The sequence below is a fragment of the Etheostoma cragini genome, chromosome 17, assembly GCF_013103735.1.
Source record: "Etheostoma cragini isolate CJK2018 chromosome 17, CSU_Ecrag_1.0, whole genome shotgun sequence".
Lineage (NCBI taxonomy): Eukaryota > Metazoa > Chordata > Actinopteri > Perciformes > Percidae > Etheostoma > Etheostoma cragini.
This window is the reverse complement of record NC_048423.1, coordinates 14,660,952-14,683,998: the sequence shown is the minus strand read 5'-3', so window position 1 is coordinate 14,683,998 and position 23,047 is coordinate 14,660,952. Positions and strand designations below refer to the sequence as shown.

The 23,047-nt window shown below is 39.0% G+C and overlaps 1 protein-coding gene and 1 long non-coding RNA gene across 42 annotated transcripts in view; one reads left to right on the top strand and one right to left on the bottom strand.

Annotated features, from left to right (window-relative positions):
- The first annotated feature begins 315 nt into the window (after window positions 1-315).
- On the top strand, window positions 316-22,518 carry LOC117960837. Its single transcript, XR_004660247.1, has 3 exons — window positions 316-397; window positions 19,098-19,101; window positions 22,508-22,518. It is a non-coding gene; the product is annotated as an uncharacterized LOC117960837 (long non-coding RNA).
- Window positions 15,958-23,047, bottom strand: part of LOC117960833 (neurexin-1a) — a 257,521-nt gene continuing 250,431 nt past the window's right edge. For 40 of the 41 annotated variants that reach the window (XM_034899036.1, XM_034899035.1, XM_034899034.1 and 37 more), the window contains one exon: window positions 15,958-17,790. In XM_034899036.1, the coding sequence (XP_034754927.1) occupies window positions 17,486-17,790 (305 nt within the window). In that variant the 3' untranslated portion in view covers window positions 15,958-17,485. The remainder of the gene's footprint in view (window positions 17,791-23,047) is intronic. The other variant, XM_034899040.1, reaches the window with a different exon arrangement.

Below are 23,047 nucleotides of genomic sequence, written 5' to 3'. Positions count from 1 at the left end.
AAAACATAACAGAACATTTACCGTAGCTGCAGGGGATCCACTTTGTCCGGTCTGGACTATTGATGGTATGGCTTTATCCTTCAGCACAATTTTCATGGTCCGTGTGGCTAATTCCATTTTTTTTAAATAATAATCCTCAGTGAAATGTTCTGAGCAAACACAACAGTTCTTGAAGGTGGTTACAGGTGTATTTCATCCATGTCCAGAGCAAGTATAGCCATATATTTGGAGGTCAGTGTTTTTGATTGGAATTCTATAAAACATCATGGTATTACCTGGTTTCACCTGTTAATTGTCGCTGCGAACGCCCATGATTGTAAACTATGCTTTTAGTATCTAGTAATTGTTGACTCTATGACTCCAACTCCGAGCAAACTCCAGGCGAACACTCTGCTCCGTGACAGGGCTTCTCAGGTGCCTTGAGCAAATCACTCGGCCCAAGTAGCAGAAGTACCTGTGCTATGTAATCACTCTGCCCAAGTAGAATATAGAACATATTTCTCATTTTGCATACGGTTAGAATACGGCTGTGTCTCATGTGACTTTGTTATTTGTACAACCTGTGATTATACAAATGACAACATGTAAATAGGAACATGTTGGCGTAGTTTAGTCACTTGTCGGGAGCAGTAGCTAGTTGGAACCAGTTACCTACACAATCTTTGCTAGGCTAAGCTAATGCTGGGGGCATCAGACAGAGTTACAGCACACACGGAGATGAGAAGGGTATGCATCAACTTGTCTAACTCTGGGGGATACGGTGAATAAGCTAAAGTCCCAATAAGTCGGTGTGTTCCTTTAAGATTTTTTTTTTGAGCATTTATAGGCCTTTATTGTTAGGACAGCTAAAGAAATGAAAGGGTAGAGAAAGCTAAATGACATGTAGCAAAGTCCGCAGGTCAGAGTCGTACCCCAGAGCCCACTTTGCAGAAAAGCAAATCTCTATATGTGGGCGCTCGCTCTACCAACTGAGCTATCCAGGCCCCCATCAGCGATGTTTCTGAAGGAGAGAGAGAACCAAACCCAGTGGTAGTTGAGAAACTGAAAGAAAAACTGATGGCTGTGGTGTGTCACCTATTTTGGAGCTCCATGAAGAAACATCTTTTTTTTTCCTCTGACAGTGGTTTCCAAGTTATAGCTACAATATGCAAGTTTTCACTTTGAGGTAGAACATGTATTGTTAGTCCTGCCCTCCACCTCCACAGCTGGTCAAGTTCCCGCTCCCACACTTGTCACTCATTTTGATGAGCTGTCTACAATGAAATGGTTTTTAGCCTGGGGCTAATGTAACCGCCTTCCATAAAGCCACTGCAGGTGTAGAAGAAGCCAACATTGAGTGCAGGAAATCCACAACAAGAAAAAATAAAGCCTTTCTAGTTCTAGACTTTTTTGAAGTATCTTATCCGCTGTATGTTCAGCTTTGCTGCTTTACTTCTTTGTGCCAGTGTTGTTGCTTTCCTGCACACAGCTCCCTGCTGAGGTATGTACACCTTCAAAAGAGATGCTAATGTCACGCAAAATCAATTTTGGTGAGACATCAGACCACACAATCTTATTTGGGCATATTTTTATGTTTTTGTTCATTTTTTGATGAATTGTTTGACATCATGCATTTGTATTAGTCATTCTTATTTAGATTTTAATAATTAACGAATCATGTAACATTTCCTAATTTAATCATTGCAATTATTAGAAAGTAAATAGAAAGAAACTAATGAAAGGACAATTAACCAACCAACTTAAGTATGGCTGTAGCACATCTCTCTTTTTTGGCAATATCTTGGGTGAGTATTGTTATCATCCTAATTATTCCTGGACTGCAGCCATCCTAATTATTCCTGGACGGTAGACAGGTCATTAGCAGTATGTTGTTTTACATCACCTGAAATGTATCTGTATTTGTTAATAATACCACAAAATTGTTTTTGCGGAAGTCAGTCCTGCACATTGCATACCAGATTGTATCCATGACAGAGTAAACATAAAAAGAGACGTGACATTTTTTCTTTGAGTGGTTTTATTTGAAAATATTAGAGTAAATTGTTATCAAAATACATATCATATATGTATAATATGTTATGTCAAGATAATAAGTTGATGTGCACATTTTGTGGCTCCAACACTGTGCTTAAGAGCAGTCAGACGTGGCGCAGCTTGTCTGGAGTGAGCTTGTTCAGAGATGGATATCTGTTCCAGGTACTTATAAAAAGCTCATAAGATCAAGCTGTCTTCTTTGTTCTTGCAGCTGTGCACATGCCTGAGTCAGCTAATTCAACTATACAGTGCCATATGGAGCTTTGAGCCACTATATTCTCAACATGAACGTACCGGTAGATCAAGAATTCCTTTAAAAAATACCTCCAGCACATCCAGAAGATCATTGAGCTACTTTCTTTGGGAGACAGTTACAGAGTGGTAGCTTCAAGCAATTGAAACAAGACCATGCTGGGACAACTATAATTAAAGTAAGAGTTTACAACTAATTTGCACTCACTTTAAAATAATTTTATCACAAGTTTTCTTTTCTCCGTGGGCTTCAAGCTGATTCTTAATTCTGATTTTTTTTTTAGTTTTTCTCTTAATTTGAAATGTTTTGGTTGATAGTATCATCACGTTGTCTGGAACTCACATCAAGTGATGTGTTTAGCCATATTGTTCATATCTGTTCTTCAAGCTAAATGACTGTGGAAAACGTGGATACTGTATCTGTGCTGAAAAACAACAACCTGGGAAGCCGTTTATTATAAAACACCTTACTGCAGATCACACAAGTAAAAGAGCCAGTGTGCTATTTACTGATTTGTATGCTGTGGTTCTGTACATATTTTGCAGCTGACTGAGGCAAAGATGACTGCAGTCACATGAGGATGCACTTGTGCACAGGAGAGACCTTGATATAATTATGATGACTCAGTGCAATGTTGACAGCATGTCTGTGCTCTGCGCTTCTTATTTTAAAGAGTGAGGAGAGAATCCTATTAAACCGAAAATGGCTTTGGTTTTCAGGCAGTGATGACTCTATTATGAAGGCAACAACCACAAGAATACACCTTCCCAAGATAAAGAATAAATTGTGCCCTTGTCAATGGACAATAAAAACCACAGGAAGAAATGGCTTGAATTTCATGTTAACTTGTGGGCACATTACTGATTTCATCCACCCAACCCCACCTCTCCTCAACAGCACTCCCATCATGCTAAGCAGTATCACATTATACCTTTACATTAACTCCTGTTCCTGGAATCAAGCCCTTGAACATTTAATCAGTGTTATGTAATTGACGCTTTACCAAGCACTGATCGCCTTTGTTACTGTTGCTACACCTGATAAGCTACAGTAGCACAGCACTCGATGGAGCTCACAATGGCTGTGACAGATTTATGACTGCAGTAATATGTCTTTGATTTCACCCAGATGTCAAAAACAGCCTTCTCTATCTGTGGGAATGTGAAAGTGGGTTTTGTCATCTGAAATGATAATTACTTGCAGAGTTACATCATTCAAGTTTTGGAATATTTAAAACATGCAATTTCCATGTATATTTGGATTACAAAGCAAACGCAGGTGCTAAATAAATACTGTGAAAGTGTGAAAATGCTTAATCCACTAAGAAATGCACACAGCTTGTATTCAGAAATGGTGCCTTTAAAATACAAAGTGCTGTTACAGTCAATCCCCGACTGCAATGGCGGTGCATTGACCAATCAGAGCAGACTGAGCTGTTTTGGGAGGGGGGCTTAAAAAAGGCAGAAGCTAAAATGGAGAGTTTTGGACAGAGGGTGAATGAAGTTTTATTCACACATAAAAAAATGATTTCTCTAACTGAGCGCTAATGTCCTGCTATAATTAAGTGCCTCGTTGCTAATCTTTAACGAATGGTCAAGTACAGCAATTATCAATTTATCAAGTCAACTTTAAAAATGGAAAGGATTGGTTTTGTTCCTTTCCCCATCCACACCATATTTGTCCTAGTTCAGTTTTCAGTCAGTAATCAGGCATAATCAAAGGCAATACTAAAGAGAGGAAGAGCCTGGACATGTGGCATCAAGCAAATAAAATAAAATAAAATAAAATAGGAAAATGACATGTACAAAACATTCAAAATGTTGCCTTTTTCTTAATCTTTCACTATTGCACATTATTACTCTGGAATACTGACCGAACCAAAGCAAAATAAAACCTCAGATTGATCCAAGGATATTAAATATTGATTTCAGCATCACAACGGATCCCAGAAGCAGAAATTAATTTAATTTGAAAGAGCATATTCAATTCTGCGAACAAAGATTGTACCCGCTGGCACAAATCAATCAGTTGTTCATCATCTTCTTCATCACCATCACCACCATCAGCACCACAACAAAGATAATGATTGGCTTCAACTCACAGGAAAAGAGAATGAGATCCTTCCTCTAAGGCTATGATTAGGAGTCAGCAGACAAAGATAAAGTGCCTATGCTCTTCACAATAGACAATGGATATGCAGGATGAGTCTATTTGCAGGATGACCTTCTTCCTGCCGCTGCTCGGAAGATTTCACGGGAGATCAAAAAATCTGTATTTCAAAAATCTTTTGAACAGAAGAAAACTCTTGTGTAACTCGCTAGGCAAGTGCAGACTATGAATCTTCAGCTTATTTAATTCTGACACATGAAAAGTCTGAAAAAGCCAGGACAAAGCATTCTTCAATTTAAAACATTTCAAGGTGTGCAACTTGTTTTTTTTATTTTAGCAGAAATGCCAACACAAAATTACTAATGTAGCGTAAATTCTTTCAGGAAGACCTTACTATTAATTGATGCACTCCTAAATCAATTCAGCTGTTATCCTAATAAATGTATATTTTATCAAGTGTGTATAACTGTTGCATATCTGCAACTAGTCTCTCCTGATTGAAATGCATCTTAGTGGAGATGATAGATTTCCTTTCAGGAAAACCTCACTCTTAATCAGTGCCCTTGGAGGCGTTCACCTTCCTGTTAAACCAATCAGAATCGTTTTACAATGGCAAGGGCCAATCACAGAGTCACGACCCTGCTTTAAATAATTGTTTCCTCCTTTGCCATTCAGCTATTGTTGCAGGCAAAGAGTGTGACTCTCCACCTCATGTTTGGATTTTGTGGAAACTTTTAAAAAACACCTGAAGACACATCTTTTTAGACAAGCTTTTTAACCAGAAATATGGCTTAGTATTTTATGTGTTGCCGTTTTATTTGATTTTACTGTAAAGCACTTTGTTGCCCTTATTGTCTTTAAAAGGTGCTATATAAATTAAGTTTACTTACATACTTCCCTTACACCTCCGGTCATCCGAGCTTCCTTGGGTCTGGTCTACCAGGCTCCTTTTGTCGCCACCACCAGGTTCTGGATTCCATCTGGGGGTCTGATGGTTCTCTACCCCTATGCACAGATATACGACAAATTACTATAGCAATAGAGACAATATATAGCAAAGACTTTGTACATTTTATTTGAGCTGTACAATAAATCTTATTTGCATATCTGCAAACATGTTTCTCCTGATTGAATTATTACCAAAATGACTTTGCAGGTTGCTATATGCAGTCTGATCACTTTCTTTCCAATGGCAGTTTAGTCTGGCTGTACAATATGTCTATATTTCACATTTATTCAACATCAGCGTTTTTTTCTGCTTTTGGAAGCAAACTATTAGAATTACCTGGGACTGCTACTAATGATTTATGATGGTAGTTTGTTTATGCCTACTTTCAAATACGGATAGTGTACATTTTGTTGTCATTGACAGTTTGTGATGTTTAATCATTAGTTTGTGGTTATTATATGAAATCTGCAGTTGGAATGAATGCTGACTTATTAAAAGATTCTATCTACTATTTTATCAGGAAATCTCCTTTGTAGCTCTATCTTAAACTGATTCTAAGTAGTGGCACCACAAGACATGATGGCTCTTGAATGCAGCATTCCTTCGGACCCGAAGGAGCAGCATAACTGTCTTTAAGCTTTAGCAAGCACCGTTAAAGCGACCTAAGAAATCCATTTTTAACTTCCACGTCATGCTACCTTGTTTGAAAGGGGGTTAAATAACGCTCCAAAGTTAGGCTACATTTTGGCAAGAGAAAACTAGCATGGCCATGTTTACAAGGGTCCCTTGACATCAAGATATTTGAATGAAAATGGGTTTGAAACAAGTCTCCCCATTGATGGATGCGTGACATCAAATTGAGATATTTTCATTGTGGTAAAAAGGTGTCTACGTAATCTCTACGTGATTTACTTAACTGAAACTTAAATTTCAACATGGTAAATATAAATGCCCATGATGAAATTCAAATTGCAAGAACTTCAAATATTGTGCCCAAATGTTGGTCCTATTTCAGGCAAGCAGAGATGATTTTTTTTCACTGAGAGTAACCTCATTCCGCTGAAGGCAATGCAATGTAGCAACCAGTGTCATTGCTGCTACTGCTGCTCCCTTCACCTACCACAAAAACTTTACTTTATATCAATGCAAGATGTTTGGTTGACAAAAACTCATAAAGCAAACAAGTACAGAACTCAAGTGAATATTTTGATAATTTGACCTGATTAAAATATCTTGTTTCTATCTACCTGGTACTCAATAGCAAATATTAATATAAGAACTTTTTGCAGTGACATTATTACTTGACAGTCAAATACAGTTAGCAGCAGAATGACAAAAAGGTATTTCAGGGACGGACATAACAGGGACAGACATGTAGCTACAGCTCAAGATCAATTACCATACTTCATTGCAATGTTTGACAAAACCATATCATCAAAAATCATCAGTAAGTCTCATCATAGCTACTGGGATTTCCAAGCATTCCATGTTTTTTTCCAATTCTAAAGCTTTCATTGTGGATTAAATTTTTTTTAAGCACTAACATATTCGGGGAAACTCATACTCTGTTGTGGTGCAGGTATTAGGTCCCTGCTGCATGCATGTTGATATGCAGACTAAAACCTCAAACTGTATGTCCTCAAACATGTAGCTAAAGTAAGAAACTCCCCTAACTCTTTGTTTTAGAGTAATGTCCTTAGAAGTCATATAAAACAAACTTCATATAAAAGAGAAAAAAGAGGGAACAAACTGTCACCTTGATGTTTCCACTGCAGTTTTTCATCGATGCTGGTCTCAGAGGACAAGTGCTAAGGAAAACATCATTATGTGGGGAGAAATGTACCGGTAATAAACCCAAATGGCACTGAGAGGTGCAGTTGTCAACCATGATAAATGGCACGCATGCATCCTGAATGTGTTTGGTGCCCTTGCCATGGTGACTCCCTCTCCTGAGGGCGGGCTCTCGACTGCTGGGTTGGCCTGGAGCTCCAACCTTAGCCCCACCACACGGGGCTCAACGCTGACAGGACGGAGGCGGCAATGAGATTGCCAGGAATCCTGAATAATAATACTTCACTTATTGTGTGACGAAGTGGGTTTGCGCACCACTTACCCCGTACAAGTCATTAGCTATAGTAAGTAGACCCACAGTCATACGTTAGTTTCAGTTCCATTTTTATTAGGTTGCAAGTTTAAACGGTTTAATGGTTTTCCTGTGTTAATACTTACAATTGTTTGTTCCTTTGTTCTGTTCCACCATGCAGGACAATTGTTTGGGGAGGGACCATCCTAAGCATTTCCTGTTTTATAGGAATAGGGTTGTCAGGGATGACATCATCGGGCCAAACCAAGTAGCAGGTTTTCTTTCTTTGCAGGAATGACTATTTTGGTTGTTTTTGGTTAATATTTAAAAATGTGTGAAGAACCCTGACCTGTTTTATGATCAGTGGGAGAAGAGTGAACTGGTAACTAAGTTCCATATTTAAGAGATTTCTAGGTATTAATGTTATGGAATAGATCAACCTGCATTTAAATGGCATGGGCTGAAGCAATTGGGTGTGAATTTACCACCCTATATACAGTAAACAGTGGGATATGTGCTCCAAGGGAAAAATTAAAATAAAATAAAGGAGGTGAGGCGGTGCTGTTGGGAACACATTCCTGCCACTAGTTTAATGTGTTATTTTCCTTAAGTTTTTAAAAATTTTTAATTATCTGTGTACTGCAGACCACTGTAAATAAAATAATCACCTCTGGAAACATGTAATGTTTGAGTCTGCCTACCCACCACCTTCCTAGCCACTCTGGCCTTTCTTCCGAGTATGAATCATGTAGAAAAAACAATTTTTTGTTTTAAAATTGTGACATAAAAGAAAAGCTTGCTTTGTGATTGCTGTTTTACGGGATTTCCTTTTACCAGTAGTTACCTGTTTCTTCTTCTTCTTTTCCCCTAAGTAGTAGGATGCAATCTTGTACCTGTTCCTGTAAATGCATGATACTAATGCAATTATCACAGCCAAGTACAGATTGTGTCTTGTGAAGATCTGAGGTATTAGACATCTCAGTAATTCAAATAGAGGAGCAAATAAAAATGTTAAATGCTAAGCAAACATGCTGAACAACCAATGTTCAGCATGTTTAAGGAATATGAAACCTAAATAAAACCACAGAGGAAATAAACCTCTCTTCACCTATGAAGAAACTGAGTGAAGGCTTTCCCTCATGTTGTGCTCTGTACTGCATTGTTAAGGGCTGTACCTACAAGCTGGCTAAAGTCCAGATAGTTTGGGAATAGTTCAGAATCAGCCTATCTAATCCATTTTGCTAAATATCTGCTTGCAAACTTTTACACTTAAAAAGAAATTGTGTTCAGTTTTATATTCATCGTGTGCCTTTAGGAGCAAATACTTGTGTCTCACAGCAAAGCTGTGCTTGTCTGATCTATACTCATTCCTCACCAGAAAAATCCAATACCCAACCAAGTTTTTCTGAGGTCACATTTGGACGTGAACTTTAACAATCCCAAGCCAATCCAACTTGCATAGAAAACCAAGATGCTTTAAAAAGCTTCAAATTTCCTCCAACTTCTTTCCAGCTGCAATTATTTAAAGAAATTTAGTATGGGAAGGAGTAAAAAAGATGCCTAAACATTATAAGTTATCTCTTAATGCAATGATTTTCTGTGGTGCAAAGCAGTTGGGCAAGGAAAGAGCCACAAGCTCAATCAATATGGTATTATTGGGTAATTAGTGAGAAAGAACAGCTGCAATTCCAACGTTTAAAAAAAATGTGCCAGTGCAATTACCCTTTTGTGTCATAAAAAAAAACAGTTTCAAACCAAACCAGCTTCTATTAAGCAATGTTGATTCATAGCAGTCCAGCGTGGGGTTTCTAAACAAATACTGAATAAATGAAATGGAAACTGATGTAGTCTGGTGTACTGCTGTGAAATAGAATCCACAAGACGTGTCTCAAGTTCGGGGAGAGGGCATGAAAACAGGAAAATGGATGATTATAGAGAAGGCGAATTACATTAGTGTGTCGAATTAAAGGGACGTCTGGCATCAAGCTGAGATAGAAGCAAAGAGCCTCAGTGAGAAAGGGGGAAATGAATATGATGAATGCAAAAGACAGGGACAAAGACATCGTCTGTGATAGTGAGAGATGCAGGGGAGAAAGGATCAGAGGAAAGGATAAGTATGGTGCTAAAAATACATCGCCACCCTATGAGTTTTCGTCAAAGACGATGTGTGCTGAAGTAAGGCTGGGAGCTTGTTATTGTTATTTCATTATTCCCTTCGTTTTGTGTACAGCATATACAGTGAACCCCAGGAGAGCAACAGGCTTGAGTGAGTTGCTGGCAACTGAGAAAGAAAAAAAGGGCATGATCAACCCACTGAGAGCAAATTAAGGCAAGCTACATAAAAAAACACATAATTTGGGATCTCTAATGCAGTTTTTGAAATCCAAAAGTTTCAAAAGTTAGAAAATGCATTCAACATGTTTGTTAGAACTTCTGAATATACACAATTCATTTGGGAGAGAAATTCTGAATCTAAAAAAATACCAAAGGGTAAATTTTTAGTAGTTTTATTAGGTTTACCTCATTTCAAGGGAAAATTCCCCCAGCCTGAAAGTGTTCCATAAAAGCACGGGCCCTCAAACATTGACTGTAAAATAGTGGACAGTGTAATGGCATTTTTCCTTTAACTGTACCTGCTCGACTGGACTCGGCTCGACTGGACTCGTCCGTGGTGCCCTGTCCTTCTTTTTGCATTGCAGATTAGTACCGCCTCATGCGTGAGGCGAGCCATGGCCGGGTGTCATGGCAGAAAACTGCCGTGACCTAACGCGACACACACACAAAGGTGTGTTGGTTTTGATTCTTAGCATGTGGCTGTTACCACAGCCATGAGACAAATTAGTTTGAAAAGAAACTGGAGGCATCGCAAAAAAGAAAACGCTTACTAAACTATATAAACACAGTGTGTTTGTTCAGGACAACCCCCCTCTGTCGCTAGCAACGATGACGCAGTGATTAGTGACAATTCCGACCTATCAGTAGTCTGCAGGTTTTCACGTTACCTTTTGGTATCGCCTCAGCTCGCTTAGAACCTCGACTGAGGTAGTACTAAAAAAAGTACCTGTTGGCAGGTACAAGAGCCTTTTTTTTGTTATGTAAAACCCCAAAAGGCAAGTAGAGTCAAGGCCAGTGGAGTAGATCCCATGCATTGGAAAAACATAAGTGTGATGTCACCCATTGGTTTGTGAAGATCTGCTATGAGTCGTTGAGTTTGACGAGAAGGAGGAGTGAGGGAGGAGCCCTTACACTCAACGTTGTGTTTCACACTTTCACTGATAATCATATCATAGCCACGCAATAAAACAATAACAAAGCTTTTTTCCATAAACGAACATCATTCTGTGCTGCAGAAAACTTAAAACCAGTGATTGAGACTATAAACTCATCATGATAATGTTTACTGAGGTAATAATTCAAGTGAAAAGTGATTCACTTTCTCATAGACTTCTACAGAAATCAACCTACTTTTGCAATGTGTCACATTCTGCTGGAATTTAGATTGAAAGCCGGTTTAAGGCACTTCAGCATTTGCCACACTTCACCCAACTGGATGCTTTTTCCATTAGTATACAGTCTATGCCCTATTTGAGATTCCTCATACGGTAGCTGGCGTTGTGAGATGCTCCCTCCCATCATCCCAGAGGCAGAACATACATTAAGCATGATCGGCTCAGTCTTGTAACACTCTGGTGTACAGACTCTAGTTGTACTCTCTTGAAGATATATTGCAAGTTATACAAGAATGACAAGGCAACATGGATTGCCAGTGGATAGCTCTGCCAGTTTGTTGTGAAAAAACTGAATACATTTTATCTGCTGACTGCATTTACAAGTGGTTAAATCACAGCGTGGCACACAGGGATATTCTTTCTCTGGATCTGCTGTCAGGTATTTGTTTCACTTTATGTGCATGAGTGTGATGTGTAGTGTGAGGAAACAAAGTTGCATGGCTGAAAAGAATACAACAATGCAGGGCCCCCCGGCCAGAAAGGCATGGTTTTATAGTATGGGAGGCTTGGGCTCAGGTGCTTCATGATCATCAACTCACCCCCCAGGTACCTGCTCCATCAAAGAAAGACTACAGAATATACATTGGATGTGTACACTAGCCAGGGGACCATCACAGGGAGACACTGTTAACTCCATTGTTTTCTGTTTTGGCTACGTTACCCACAGTTAAAAAAACGTGATATTCTAATTATCTCTGTGAAATAGTTATGGGGCTAACACTCTTTAAGGAATTTAATATAACTCTTCTTGTGTCTCTGAAATGGTCCTGGGTGACACTGGATCTGACTAATCCTACACTGATCCACATTTTGGTGTGAACACCCTGATAAGAGAGGAATGACCTGATACTCCAGATGGTGCCTGATAAAGATCCTTACAGCGATCAGAGTTTCTGTATTCATGATACATTCACACGTACTTGTAGCCCAACAGAGCATGTGCAAGGAGAGACAGAAAACAAACACTTTACCGTCACGGGCCAGTAGCACTGAAAGTGCAGAGAGTAAATCTTAAGGTGGAAGGACAACAGTGTGACGCCGCCAGACATCAAGCAAAGTGTGAAACGAACAGCTCAGATCGGTAACTTACCCTGACAGAGAGACAATTGGTCGCCGAGAAGCTAAATGTACTTGTAGCAAATATTTAAAAAAAAAAATCTGCACTGTAACAACGACAACATAGCACAGGCAGAGGACATCTAATAGAAGAGACCGGATATCATGTCCTGCCGTTGGATGAAGAAAGCAGATTTACAAAGCAGACTGCAATTCTTAAGTGACTGACTCCTGGGGGATTCACATGAAACAGTACAGAAAAAAATCCCACTAAGTTAGCATAAGTTGGAACGAGATCCTAGACTATTTACAACAACTGGAGTAGGATAGTACCATCACATCAACAAGGTTGGAGAGATAGAACTAGACACAGGTGTGAACACAATGTCCTGTAGTGTACGGGACTCTATCACAAAATAATAATGCATCCCATGTACAATGCTGAGGAAGCAGACCATGAAAAAAATGGTTGCCACAGCACAAAGCACAGAGAAGCATAATGTAGCTCAGCCCGGAATTGCCCTGCTTAACCTTGCCTGAACAGCACCTGCTTACAGTACAACGCTGGTTTCAACAGACTGCACTGTGGGTTCACTGGAGTCTCCCGGTGTACACTCCATAACACTGCCTCATGGAGGAAGGAGAGATAACAGCTTTGAACTGAACATCAGCCTTTGGTTAAGATGTGGTATATGGAGGTCAAGATACAAATGCAGGAAGTGCAAACATTATTTCTTATGAGGTCTGGAAATTACAGGATCATCCTCAGCCTTCTTGTCCTTAACATGTGTCCGTTCCTTAACATCCTGGAATAATATTTTACTGGCCTGTAATCAGATCCCAAATATTTATAACCATACCATGTATGGTATACGTGTGCTATATATTTTCAACAGTGGGACAGACAGTCCACAAGGCTTTACAGAAATAATGACTATATACTGTATATTTACTCTACTTTTGAATGTATTGTACTTTTGTGTATGTTTTGTGTATATTTTCATCTCCTGATTTGACTTTGTTAAATATGTGTAATTGGTTTTATAATGATGTTTGAGAATTATTAGGCCCCAAAATATGTTGATGTCCCTCTTCTGCTCACTGTGTCTAACAAGCAACTCCTATTATATAATAATTTAATCATAAGGCTTTGACTACCACAGTCAAACTAGTTATTTTGTGTATTTATCTGGGTCTTAATATTGTTTTTGTAAATTCCATTTGCATATTCATGCCAACCCCTTCCTCTGCCTACTATACTCTGCACTAATGTACTGTGCTTATGTTACTGTACTTCAGACAGAGCCTATCCAACCTGCACTATGTCTATTACATATTGTATAATACAGTAACATACCAGCACTCCTTTCCCAACATGTCCTACACACCTCAATATCAGTACTGGACTGCATATGATCATTGAGGACATTAGGGACATCTAACAGAAATAATAATCATTAACATATTAAAAATGAGTTTACATGTATTGTTTTTGCAGCAAAACAAAAGCAGTATTTAAGCCCAAAAAAATTGGCAGTGCTTCCTCATGCAAAACATGTTGTTATGGTAACCCATCTTTGACAAAATGTGCGAGAACTGTCAGAACTTACGCCTACACACAAGCAGAAAATCATATTAGCATATGTCCAGTCTAAAAATCAGCGGGGCAAGATCGGCGTTGTGCCATCGTGTTTATACATTTCGTAGGTCACTGTAATGTGTAAGGCTTTGTGTAGGCTGGCAGCATTATTCCTTCTTCATTTAAATGAGACTGCAGCGGTGATACAGAAGATGCTGAATACTCAATAGAGAATACTCTGGCGAAAAAATATAAACAAGTTTAACCTAACTCCACTTTTGCCCAGTGCCATGCAGTCATCTGTCATCACACTGCACTACCTAATTATGTATGTACAAACACACATTCCTGGTAGATTTTATTCAATTATTTTAAATAATTGCATTGCTTATCCTTCAATTTTAACCACAGAGGAAGAAGTGATTGTTGCCACGATAACTATCTACCTGAATTAGTGTCATAAATACGTGATATGTGATGAATGTATTTAGAAGCAAGACACTACCACTCCAATTAATTCCTGTATCTGGTCACATGGTTTTCAGCGCTGCCACGCCTCTTTAGGAGACTAGCATCAGGTCCCCCTTTTGGTATTGAAACCAATGGGAGAAATGAATGTGAACACAGATTATGACCAATTCTTTCTGGCAACACAGGTAGGCTAAAGTCAACTAATGTTTGCAACCGCCACAGTTAACTTATTTTCGTAATGCTAAATATGGCTTTTAGCTGTGTAAATAGATAATGTTAGCAAAAGAAAATATTGATAAATTATGCAAAAAACATGTTTTGTCCACATGACTTTTGTTACACTTCCTGGAAACAGAAGACGGTCCCAAACAATTACACTATTTTCTGATGATTTAGAACGGTCTTGGTTGATTCTTGTTACATGAAAAATGTCAATTTTTTATTTTTTTTTGCTTGTGCTCTTCTCTTTGGTTTGGAAACAGTGATGTCACATGTCCATGCACCAACTGAACTTTTTTTATAAATAATACCTAAGGATGATATTACAAAATGTGATTGTTGCTTAGTTTTGAATTTTGAATGTCATTGAGACCAAATGTTCAGGGTCTTTACAACAGACTTTCTGTATTGTCGTCTCCTCACCTAGTACTTAAAGCACTCCGCCAATGTAGCTTCATTTAACACAGTGTATTTTTAGTCCGGTTGTCGACTAACGTGTGATATTGTGTTAGCGAGCGCTTATCCTGCTGAGGTGTCCTTGAGCATGCCTCAGCCAACCGAAATGAGGAATTTCCTTCCATGTCCATATGGTGGTCCGTATCACATCACACATTATCACATTAGAAAGCTGCTTGAGCAGCTGATGAAGAGCTGTGGCAGTTGCGTGGACTCTCTTGAGGAACCATCTGCAAGGGTTTGCTGCAAGAGTTCTAATTCAGATCATGGTCTGTCACATCTTAGGGCTATTCCACAAACAAACCAAGACTTGATCTACAACATAAAGTAAGAAATACAGAAAAACAAAAATAAATGGAGACTATGCCTCAAATGTCACTTGTTACATGTTACTTCCACTTCAGGTGACAAAAATGAGACTGCTGCTATTCAAGTTGAACTGCAGGTTCAAGATTTACTGTATGTGTCAACTGATGCTTCAAAGTCCAGTACTCCAGGTGATCCTTGGTCAGACTTTCACTGAGCTTTTTGCAGAGATATTCCACTATCAAGGTGCCAGTTTCTGCCCTCAATTTAAAGTCAAGTAACAGCTTAGTGCTAGTTCATTTAGCCAGACGAGTACGGTGATGCCTCATCTGATGAAGTGCAGTTTATGTAGAAATAAAAACTACCATGTCTGGATATGTGTCTTCAATTTTTGTGTTTTAAATTTGTTTATGTTATGTATAAGGGTAAATAACTTTAAGATTTAAAGCAAAAGACCTGGAACTTTAGGAACTACCAATGTAACTTTCCACTTTATACAGTGCAGGAATGGATGTGACGGCTGAACGTGACACCAGGAGTCAAAGTTATACAAAAACAAAGATGAACTTGTAAACAAAAACAGAAGTCAGTAATATGAGGTGAAGTACTTGCATTGTGGATATTGTAGTCCCTGGGTTTTGTCAAGAAAGAAAGTCCAGAGTGAGTCTCACATTGTTATAGGAGAGGAATTTTTAACCGTTGGTCTTTTAATTATGTAAACAAAAGATGTTTGCTTGATAATAAATAGGAAATCATAACACCCGGATGTTTCTCTGATACACTTTGTCAGTAGACTAGTTTAAGTTCACTTGGGTATTTTATTCATGTGCTTTTTCAAAAACTAGTTTTTATAATTAATGTTTTCGGGAAGTACAAGAAAAGTTACAATTGAACATAAAACACCCAAGAATAAATAAAAGATGAGCAAACAAAGAGAATTTATAATCATCATTTATAGTTCATGGTCATTTTCCTCATACTCATTCCAAGTACAGGTCTCCGGAAAGCAGAATTGACTGACAGAATGACAGAACAAACACAGAACAGTTGAAATGGAGACTTATTTTGAGCTATTCTCCTCGGGTTTTGCATCAGTCCAAGCACACATTAAACAATCTTATAATAACACTTGGAAACACACAGCAAGTTAATTTATTTTAATCACTGTCATCATCCATCAACATCATCATAACTCATTTTCTTGGTCTTCATTCTCACACATGTAAGTCAGGATTGAGGAGGAGGCAGTGATTCTTAAAAGAGAGCCAAACAAGTTGCTATGGCACGCCTCTCCGCCGTCAACACCTTGTGCAGTTTTTGGGAACGGTTAGGCTACTACTGGTCCAGGATCATCTATCTCAGGTTGGCATTTGTATAAAAACTATATAGGAACACATGTAAAAACAGGGGAGAATCAAATTATTATCCAACTGAAAGAAAAAATGCAGATGTCTTCATAAAATTGTCTATGTCTAGCAACACTTAATAACACTTATGTCTTCTTTTTGTCCTTTTTTTGTTTTATTCCAAAATGGTTGAAGAGCAGTTATAGTTTGCATCATCTATACAACAGGCTATAAAACACCACTTTGTCACAGTCCAGAAAGCACATATAGATGTGGTTGTACTGTATATAAACATATGTACTGTAATAAGATAACTTTGCGTGCATGGCTCCCAAATGATCACTTTAGAGACATCCCCCATAATTCTAAGGAAACTCTCTCCTTTGAGTTCACATGATGTGAAGACGAAGGCCTCCAGTTTTTTACTGGCAAGATGGACAGTCTTCTTTTAAAAACAGTCTTTCAAAAGAAACTAGCATCTGTTCTCATCTTTGCACTGCATCAGCCGGGTATTAGTCTTTGCCGGCCATCGCTGCCTCTTCAGTGAGAACCATGGCGGATTCCTCAGAAATCCATCAGGGATTTTTTCTTTCTCTCTTTTTTTTATTCTTCATCCACAGTAAATGTTTGGCGTATTTATGTATGCATTGTGTAATTTTCTCTAGAAAAAGTCTCAACACAAACACAGGCAATGTATATGAAAACAGTAGGTGCGTAATGCTGATTCTCCCTTTGCAAAGTGCATCAGCTCCTTTGTTTACCAGAAACAAGGGAGTTGGATCACATTATCCTGGCCTAGGAAACAAGTCACAGATGGGTTAATGTTGTTTGGTTGTCATGTTAGATATGTATTCAGTTCATTTTTAAACTGGTCTCCAGAGCCTTTTTTCCACCAGTCTCTTTCTGGACAGTAAATCCTTTCCACTGTCTTGAGGGCTTGAGTCTAAAGAAATATTTTTTTTATTTTTCATATTTACTGTTCAGAGCATTGTCTTATAGGAAAAAATGACTAAATAATGTTCATCTTTGTTATTATACTGTACACATGTTAATGTCCTGATATTTCTTTTCCATATATGTTTAAATTGGTCCGGCAGAGACCAAAGCTTTGACAATCACACGTAGTACTCCTTGTCCTTGTTCTTCTTACCCTTGCTTGAGGTTTTTGCGGTGTTAACTGGTTTCTCTTTGACAATGGTGCCGTTGGACTGCGCCGAGTTGCTGATGTAGTTGCGACTCTCGTCTACGTGGTACGAACCTTCGTCTCTGTTCCGGTATTTGTACATGGCGTAAAGCAGGATGAGAATACACAGCGCCGCTGCTGCTACGATGCCCACCACCATCCCCGTTGTGCTGCTGGACTCCCGGAAGACCTCCGATGTGCCTGGGTAACCCTTCGGTCCAGCGCCGGTGGGGTTGGCTGCACAGAATGCAGAGATTTGATTATCACAAACATACAAAGCTCACTATCTTTTAGATTTCATAATTATCACTATGACTGGATTTTGGGTAGTGAACGGATGCATTTTGTCTCTGTGTTTGTAGATCAATATCAAAGTTTTAAGGATAGACATCATGCCTTAAGGTTGCTGAAGCTAAAAGTAGATGTTGGCTTTCCTGGCTAAGAGAAGCGCATGCAGTTACACAGTGAAGCAACAACAACATCGATCATTACACAATGGTAAGCATTAGAGGGCCCCAATCAGACTCTGTCTGTCTAACTTAAATTAAAATACAGATGGAATCTGATTCCTAATGCCTTTCACAATCCTATTTTTCATGCAAGCTAAAACTGCCAAAAACAACAAAAACAATTACGACAATTTGGATTTTCTTATAAAACTCTTGACAGTTACAAAATCCAAAATTACTCTGGAAATTATAGTGAAATGCCACCTGGTGATTCCTGCAGCACCCTGAAGAATTTAAAGTATACCTTAGACCTTTTAGTAAGTACAGCAGCTGGACATTTTTGTAGACTTTGCTTTAAGTATTTGCCATTTTACCTATCTAATATCATGCCTGTCAGCTATATAATTACTGCATATCATTATTCTGAGGATAATCACTGCACTGTAATTTTTCATAATATAGGAGAGTAAAAAAGCTAAGGTGCTGTAGGATAAAGAGATTTGCTCAATTCAGAAGAGAAGCTGGTAAGACTGATGTGTCAATGATGCGTAAAACAGCACAGTTAAGCTCACAGCTCATTATATGTTTTACAGCACAGTCATGAATGAACAGAGCACATTTACCAACAGTCTATATCCAAGCTGCATGACTGTATCACAAAGTCTGGGGAAAAAAATCTTTGCGAGAGAAACAATTGTTCTATTGACTCAGCAGATTTTGCCAAAGGCAAAAATGGCGCCATTCAATGGAGCATATTCTAAAAACCCGTCAGCCCCCTGATATTATTCAGTCCTGCTGGCACATCTCTCTGTGTGTTTTTGTAGCAGTCATCAATTCTGCTTAAGCCCTTTTTGTTGCGTTTGTGAAATCCAAACACTCGACACTAACGTTTGGAAATGAAAGCACTCTGGTTCCGCTGGATTGGGGCAACAAATATTTGAGGGATTTACAGCTGGATTCAGATGATAGTTATGTCGATGTGAATACGTTACGCTTCAATTTGCATTTACTCTGGACAAATTAACAATAACAAGTGAAGCATAAGTAGCTGTGTTGCCCTGTAGGTCTGAATTATTTCCTGTGTTGACTGGACAGTCACGTTAAAGGTACTCAGCAAGCTTTGCAGTATTGCACTTTGCTGCTACTCCCTGTCCACAGAAACTGAAACAGTGTTATGGAGTGTTCTGAATATACTGTAGCAACAGGAATCCTGCACTAGGACGCAATATGTAGACCACTTTGTTAATCCCTGTAAAGGACCTTTTAAACTGGTTTCACACTGGCATGCGGCAACTGCCATTACAACTGCCTAGCTTCAAGGACCTTTCCCAAAAAAGCAACGCCTTTTTTAAAAGCGGCTCCTGCTGCCCGACGGTTATAGCCAGAAGCTCAGACCCGTGAACTCTGGGTGGCAGAGCAAAATCTGTGCTGTTCACATGGCTGGCAACCGCTTTGTACCCTACGACCGTGATAAAAACGGTTTCCCCTCTACCGAGTTACTGTGCGGCGGTGTGAAAGCCCCATTAGTATGGTCTAGTGTACTTTGATAATTTATTATTAAACATAATATAAATGCTAGAGAATTATTTTGAAGGTGTTGTTTGGACAGACCTGACCACTGCTAAAACAAATCCTCAAGGAAACACTGTGATGACCAGGTAATGTTTGATCTACCAGTAATGTATATTTACAATATTGGTGGTTAAATATGATTTGATAATTTTGGATAATATGATATGATAATATTGCTAATAACACATATATATGCATTTTTAGTAATGTTGCAGTGCCATATTCTTTTTTTGAGAGCATTTTTAGGCCTTTATTTGACAGGACAGTTGAAGACATGAAAGTGGAGAGAAGGGGGAATGACATGGAGCAAAGGGCTGGAGTCCAACCCGGGCCCGCTGCGTCGAGGAATACATCTCTATATATGGGCGCCCGCTCTACCAACTGAGCTATCTGGGCGCCCGCAGTGCCATTTTCAATCAGGACAATAAGGATGCTTATGTTTATATTTTCCTTCTTTAGCTCTAACGTGTAAAGTGTTCACAAAGCAAACACTGACTGGAAAAAACGTGTATTTGCCATGACATTAAAACTTTTCTAACCACAAGTTAAAGAGTTAGACATTCATCATTAGATGGGGTTGCTATACTCCTCAGCATACAGTAGTAACTATTTATGGAACACTCATTTATACTAAAAGTTAGGGTTACAAGATGGGTATATACGGTCTTAATCATTAATGCTGTACACATCACTATATCCTATAAAACTATAATATTAATCTGAATATTGATGAACATTCAGGTGAGCAACACATTAGTCATCAAAGTGAATTGATTTTGTGAACGTTTTCCATGAAATTTGATATTAAAATTCATTTTTGCTGTCCCACATTTCTCACTACTTTTTTTCAGGAGCATTTTGGGGTTTTAGAAAATAATTGCAACTTCAGCTTTTACATCAAACAAGCTTTAAAAAGAAACTTCACTTAAAAACGAGAACCTCAACAGTGTCTCTGTATTATTTCTGTCCTTTGATCTTGGCGAGTGATAATTCCACACAAATAACTTTCTTCTTGAGCTAGAACTCAGTATTCATAGTAGCAAGCAACTCTCTATCCATCTCTTACATCAAAATGAAACTATATGGAAAACAAAATGTTGCTGCCATTGAAGTCGTAATCACCTTGTGTCATCTTATCAAATCCTTATTCTATGACAAACTTCTCTGAGCAAAGAGGGCAGTTCTTGTTCTCATTGTATAAAAAGGTTTTCTCCCTGATCCGTGAAGGACAGACAGAACTAATTAGATACAGCACATCGCAGTCTAAACGCTACTGTCTCAATGGGGTGGGGGGTGGGAGGTGGGAGGTTTGGTGAGGGTCTGCCTGTCCTTTAGATTACAGTAAATACAAGCAGCACTGTGCCAATGCATGCATCCTTCTTCTACTTACTATGGATAAGATATACTTTACATCCCAGTTAACCCTTCTTCAAACTATGCTAATTTATGTAGGATTTTTGGATGAATTTTTCTTAGGATCTAATGGCTTCTATTAATTTTTTTTTCCATTAATCTTTGATCTACCACAGTGAACATCAATTCTACCCTGAGTTTAGCTGAAGTTAAATTACAGTATGCATTCGTAGCTGAGAAGCTAAAACTTAACTGCGAACAATTTGCAGACATTACACGTCCTTCCTTTTTGGACTAGGTATACGTTACATCTACTTCACTGTTACTTTTGTCATTAACCATTGTTTACACGATAATTAACTTGAAATCTATGATGACACTAAGAGCACGCTGCACTTTAGGGGATTGCTTCTGCCAGTGAATAGGGAAGTGATTACACATCAGCATAGCCCACTCCATATTCTGAAAGCTGTCCAAGTTATAACAGCGCTCCTCATGTCTCTGATAGCCCTCTTCCCTCTCCCTCTCTCTCACGAGCCTCACTCAGTGTTGATGGCTTTAGGGATAAAGTACTTTTTTGATTGCATTCATTTCTCCTCTTGAGTGACAGCTTAGTATTCACTGTTTGTGAATGGGGTAATATTAGCTAATGACCCACATAGATAGCCCATATATCTATCTTAGATGTATCTTGTTCATGCCATACCTAAAGGGCATGGAATAGTGTAAACTGTAAAGGGCAAAAGTTCTCTAAGCTGTCCGCCAGGAGAAGAGATGCTGCCGTTCATTGACATGTTTTCCACCATGGTTAGACTGATCAACGGCTCAAGTATGCTCCCAATGCCAGCAGATATTCAAGGGCAAGTGGAGAGAACCACTGGTGGATTGAGTGTGACTGAGTGTTGCAACAGATTAGCTCTGCTTGTGACAAGCCCACTTATCCTTTCAGACAGGTGTGAAGAATGCTCTTGCCTTGTGGGCAAAAGCCACTGGTTGACACGGCTCTTCCCCAGCAAGCCATTGTGTGGGCATTAATGGTGAGTTACTTCCATATTTGCTTTCTATCCTTTGTTCAGGGTCAAAAAGTTGAAAGCATAGATAACATAGCAGGTTGATAGAGGAGAGAGTTCTCGATGTGGCACTGAAGGGTTGTATTTCAGATCACCGCTGGCTCCTACAGCAAGGTAATAGAGTTGGAAGAGTTCAGGAGGCAAGCGGCCTGAGCCTGCTATATCACCATCGTGCGATAACAGCACCATGGTGCACTGTGATGTAACACCTCTACCGCTGGGCTTTGCTATTTCCTCTTGCTTGGATCTGTTGATTGGCTCCCCACAGGTTGACTTCGCACAGATACTTTATCATTGGGAGAACTTCAATCAACTGACCATAATTTTTCTTTCATTCCTGGAAAAGTCCAAAAAGTAAATTAAATAGCCCATATGATCTTGAATCAGTTTTACATTCACACAGAAAGATTCTAGCCAAAATGTTAATTATTTCCTGCAAAATCCAATTGAAAATCATAATAAAGAAAGTTGAGTAGTGACCACTTCTTAAAGGATTAACATTACATTTAGCACAGTGCTGACACAGCCACGTTTTGTCCAAAAAAGATTAGCATTCATTACAGCTCATTAGCTTTCATTTAGCCTCAGCAGTGTCTATCAAACAGCCACCTGATGACAAGCAGGGATCTTTCCTATTCCCGTAAATTAACTGATACACCTAATGATGCGGCTCATTTGTTACTCATGAGTCTGGCTGTGCACCCTGCCCCGCTTTCCCTCAAAATGGTTTCAGCCAAAGTAATCTGGTAGACACAAGGCCTTCGAGAAAGCCTCATAAGACCTCCGTCATCTGCCTGTCTGTTCATTAGCACTCCATCACCTCAGAATGAAGGCACATAAACTGAGAAAGAAATAGCGCCTGAAACAAGTGTTTAAAATGATGGCTGCTTTTATACGCTCTACTCGAGCGTACCCAAGGGTAAAATTAGACATAGAGGAAATGACCTTAAAGTGGTGCCTAGCTTCATGGCAGCATGGCGGGGGTGCACTTGTGAAGCGATAGAGGTATGCTCAGGGGGGTTAACTTTTGAAGGATTGAAGTTGTGTAAA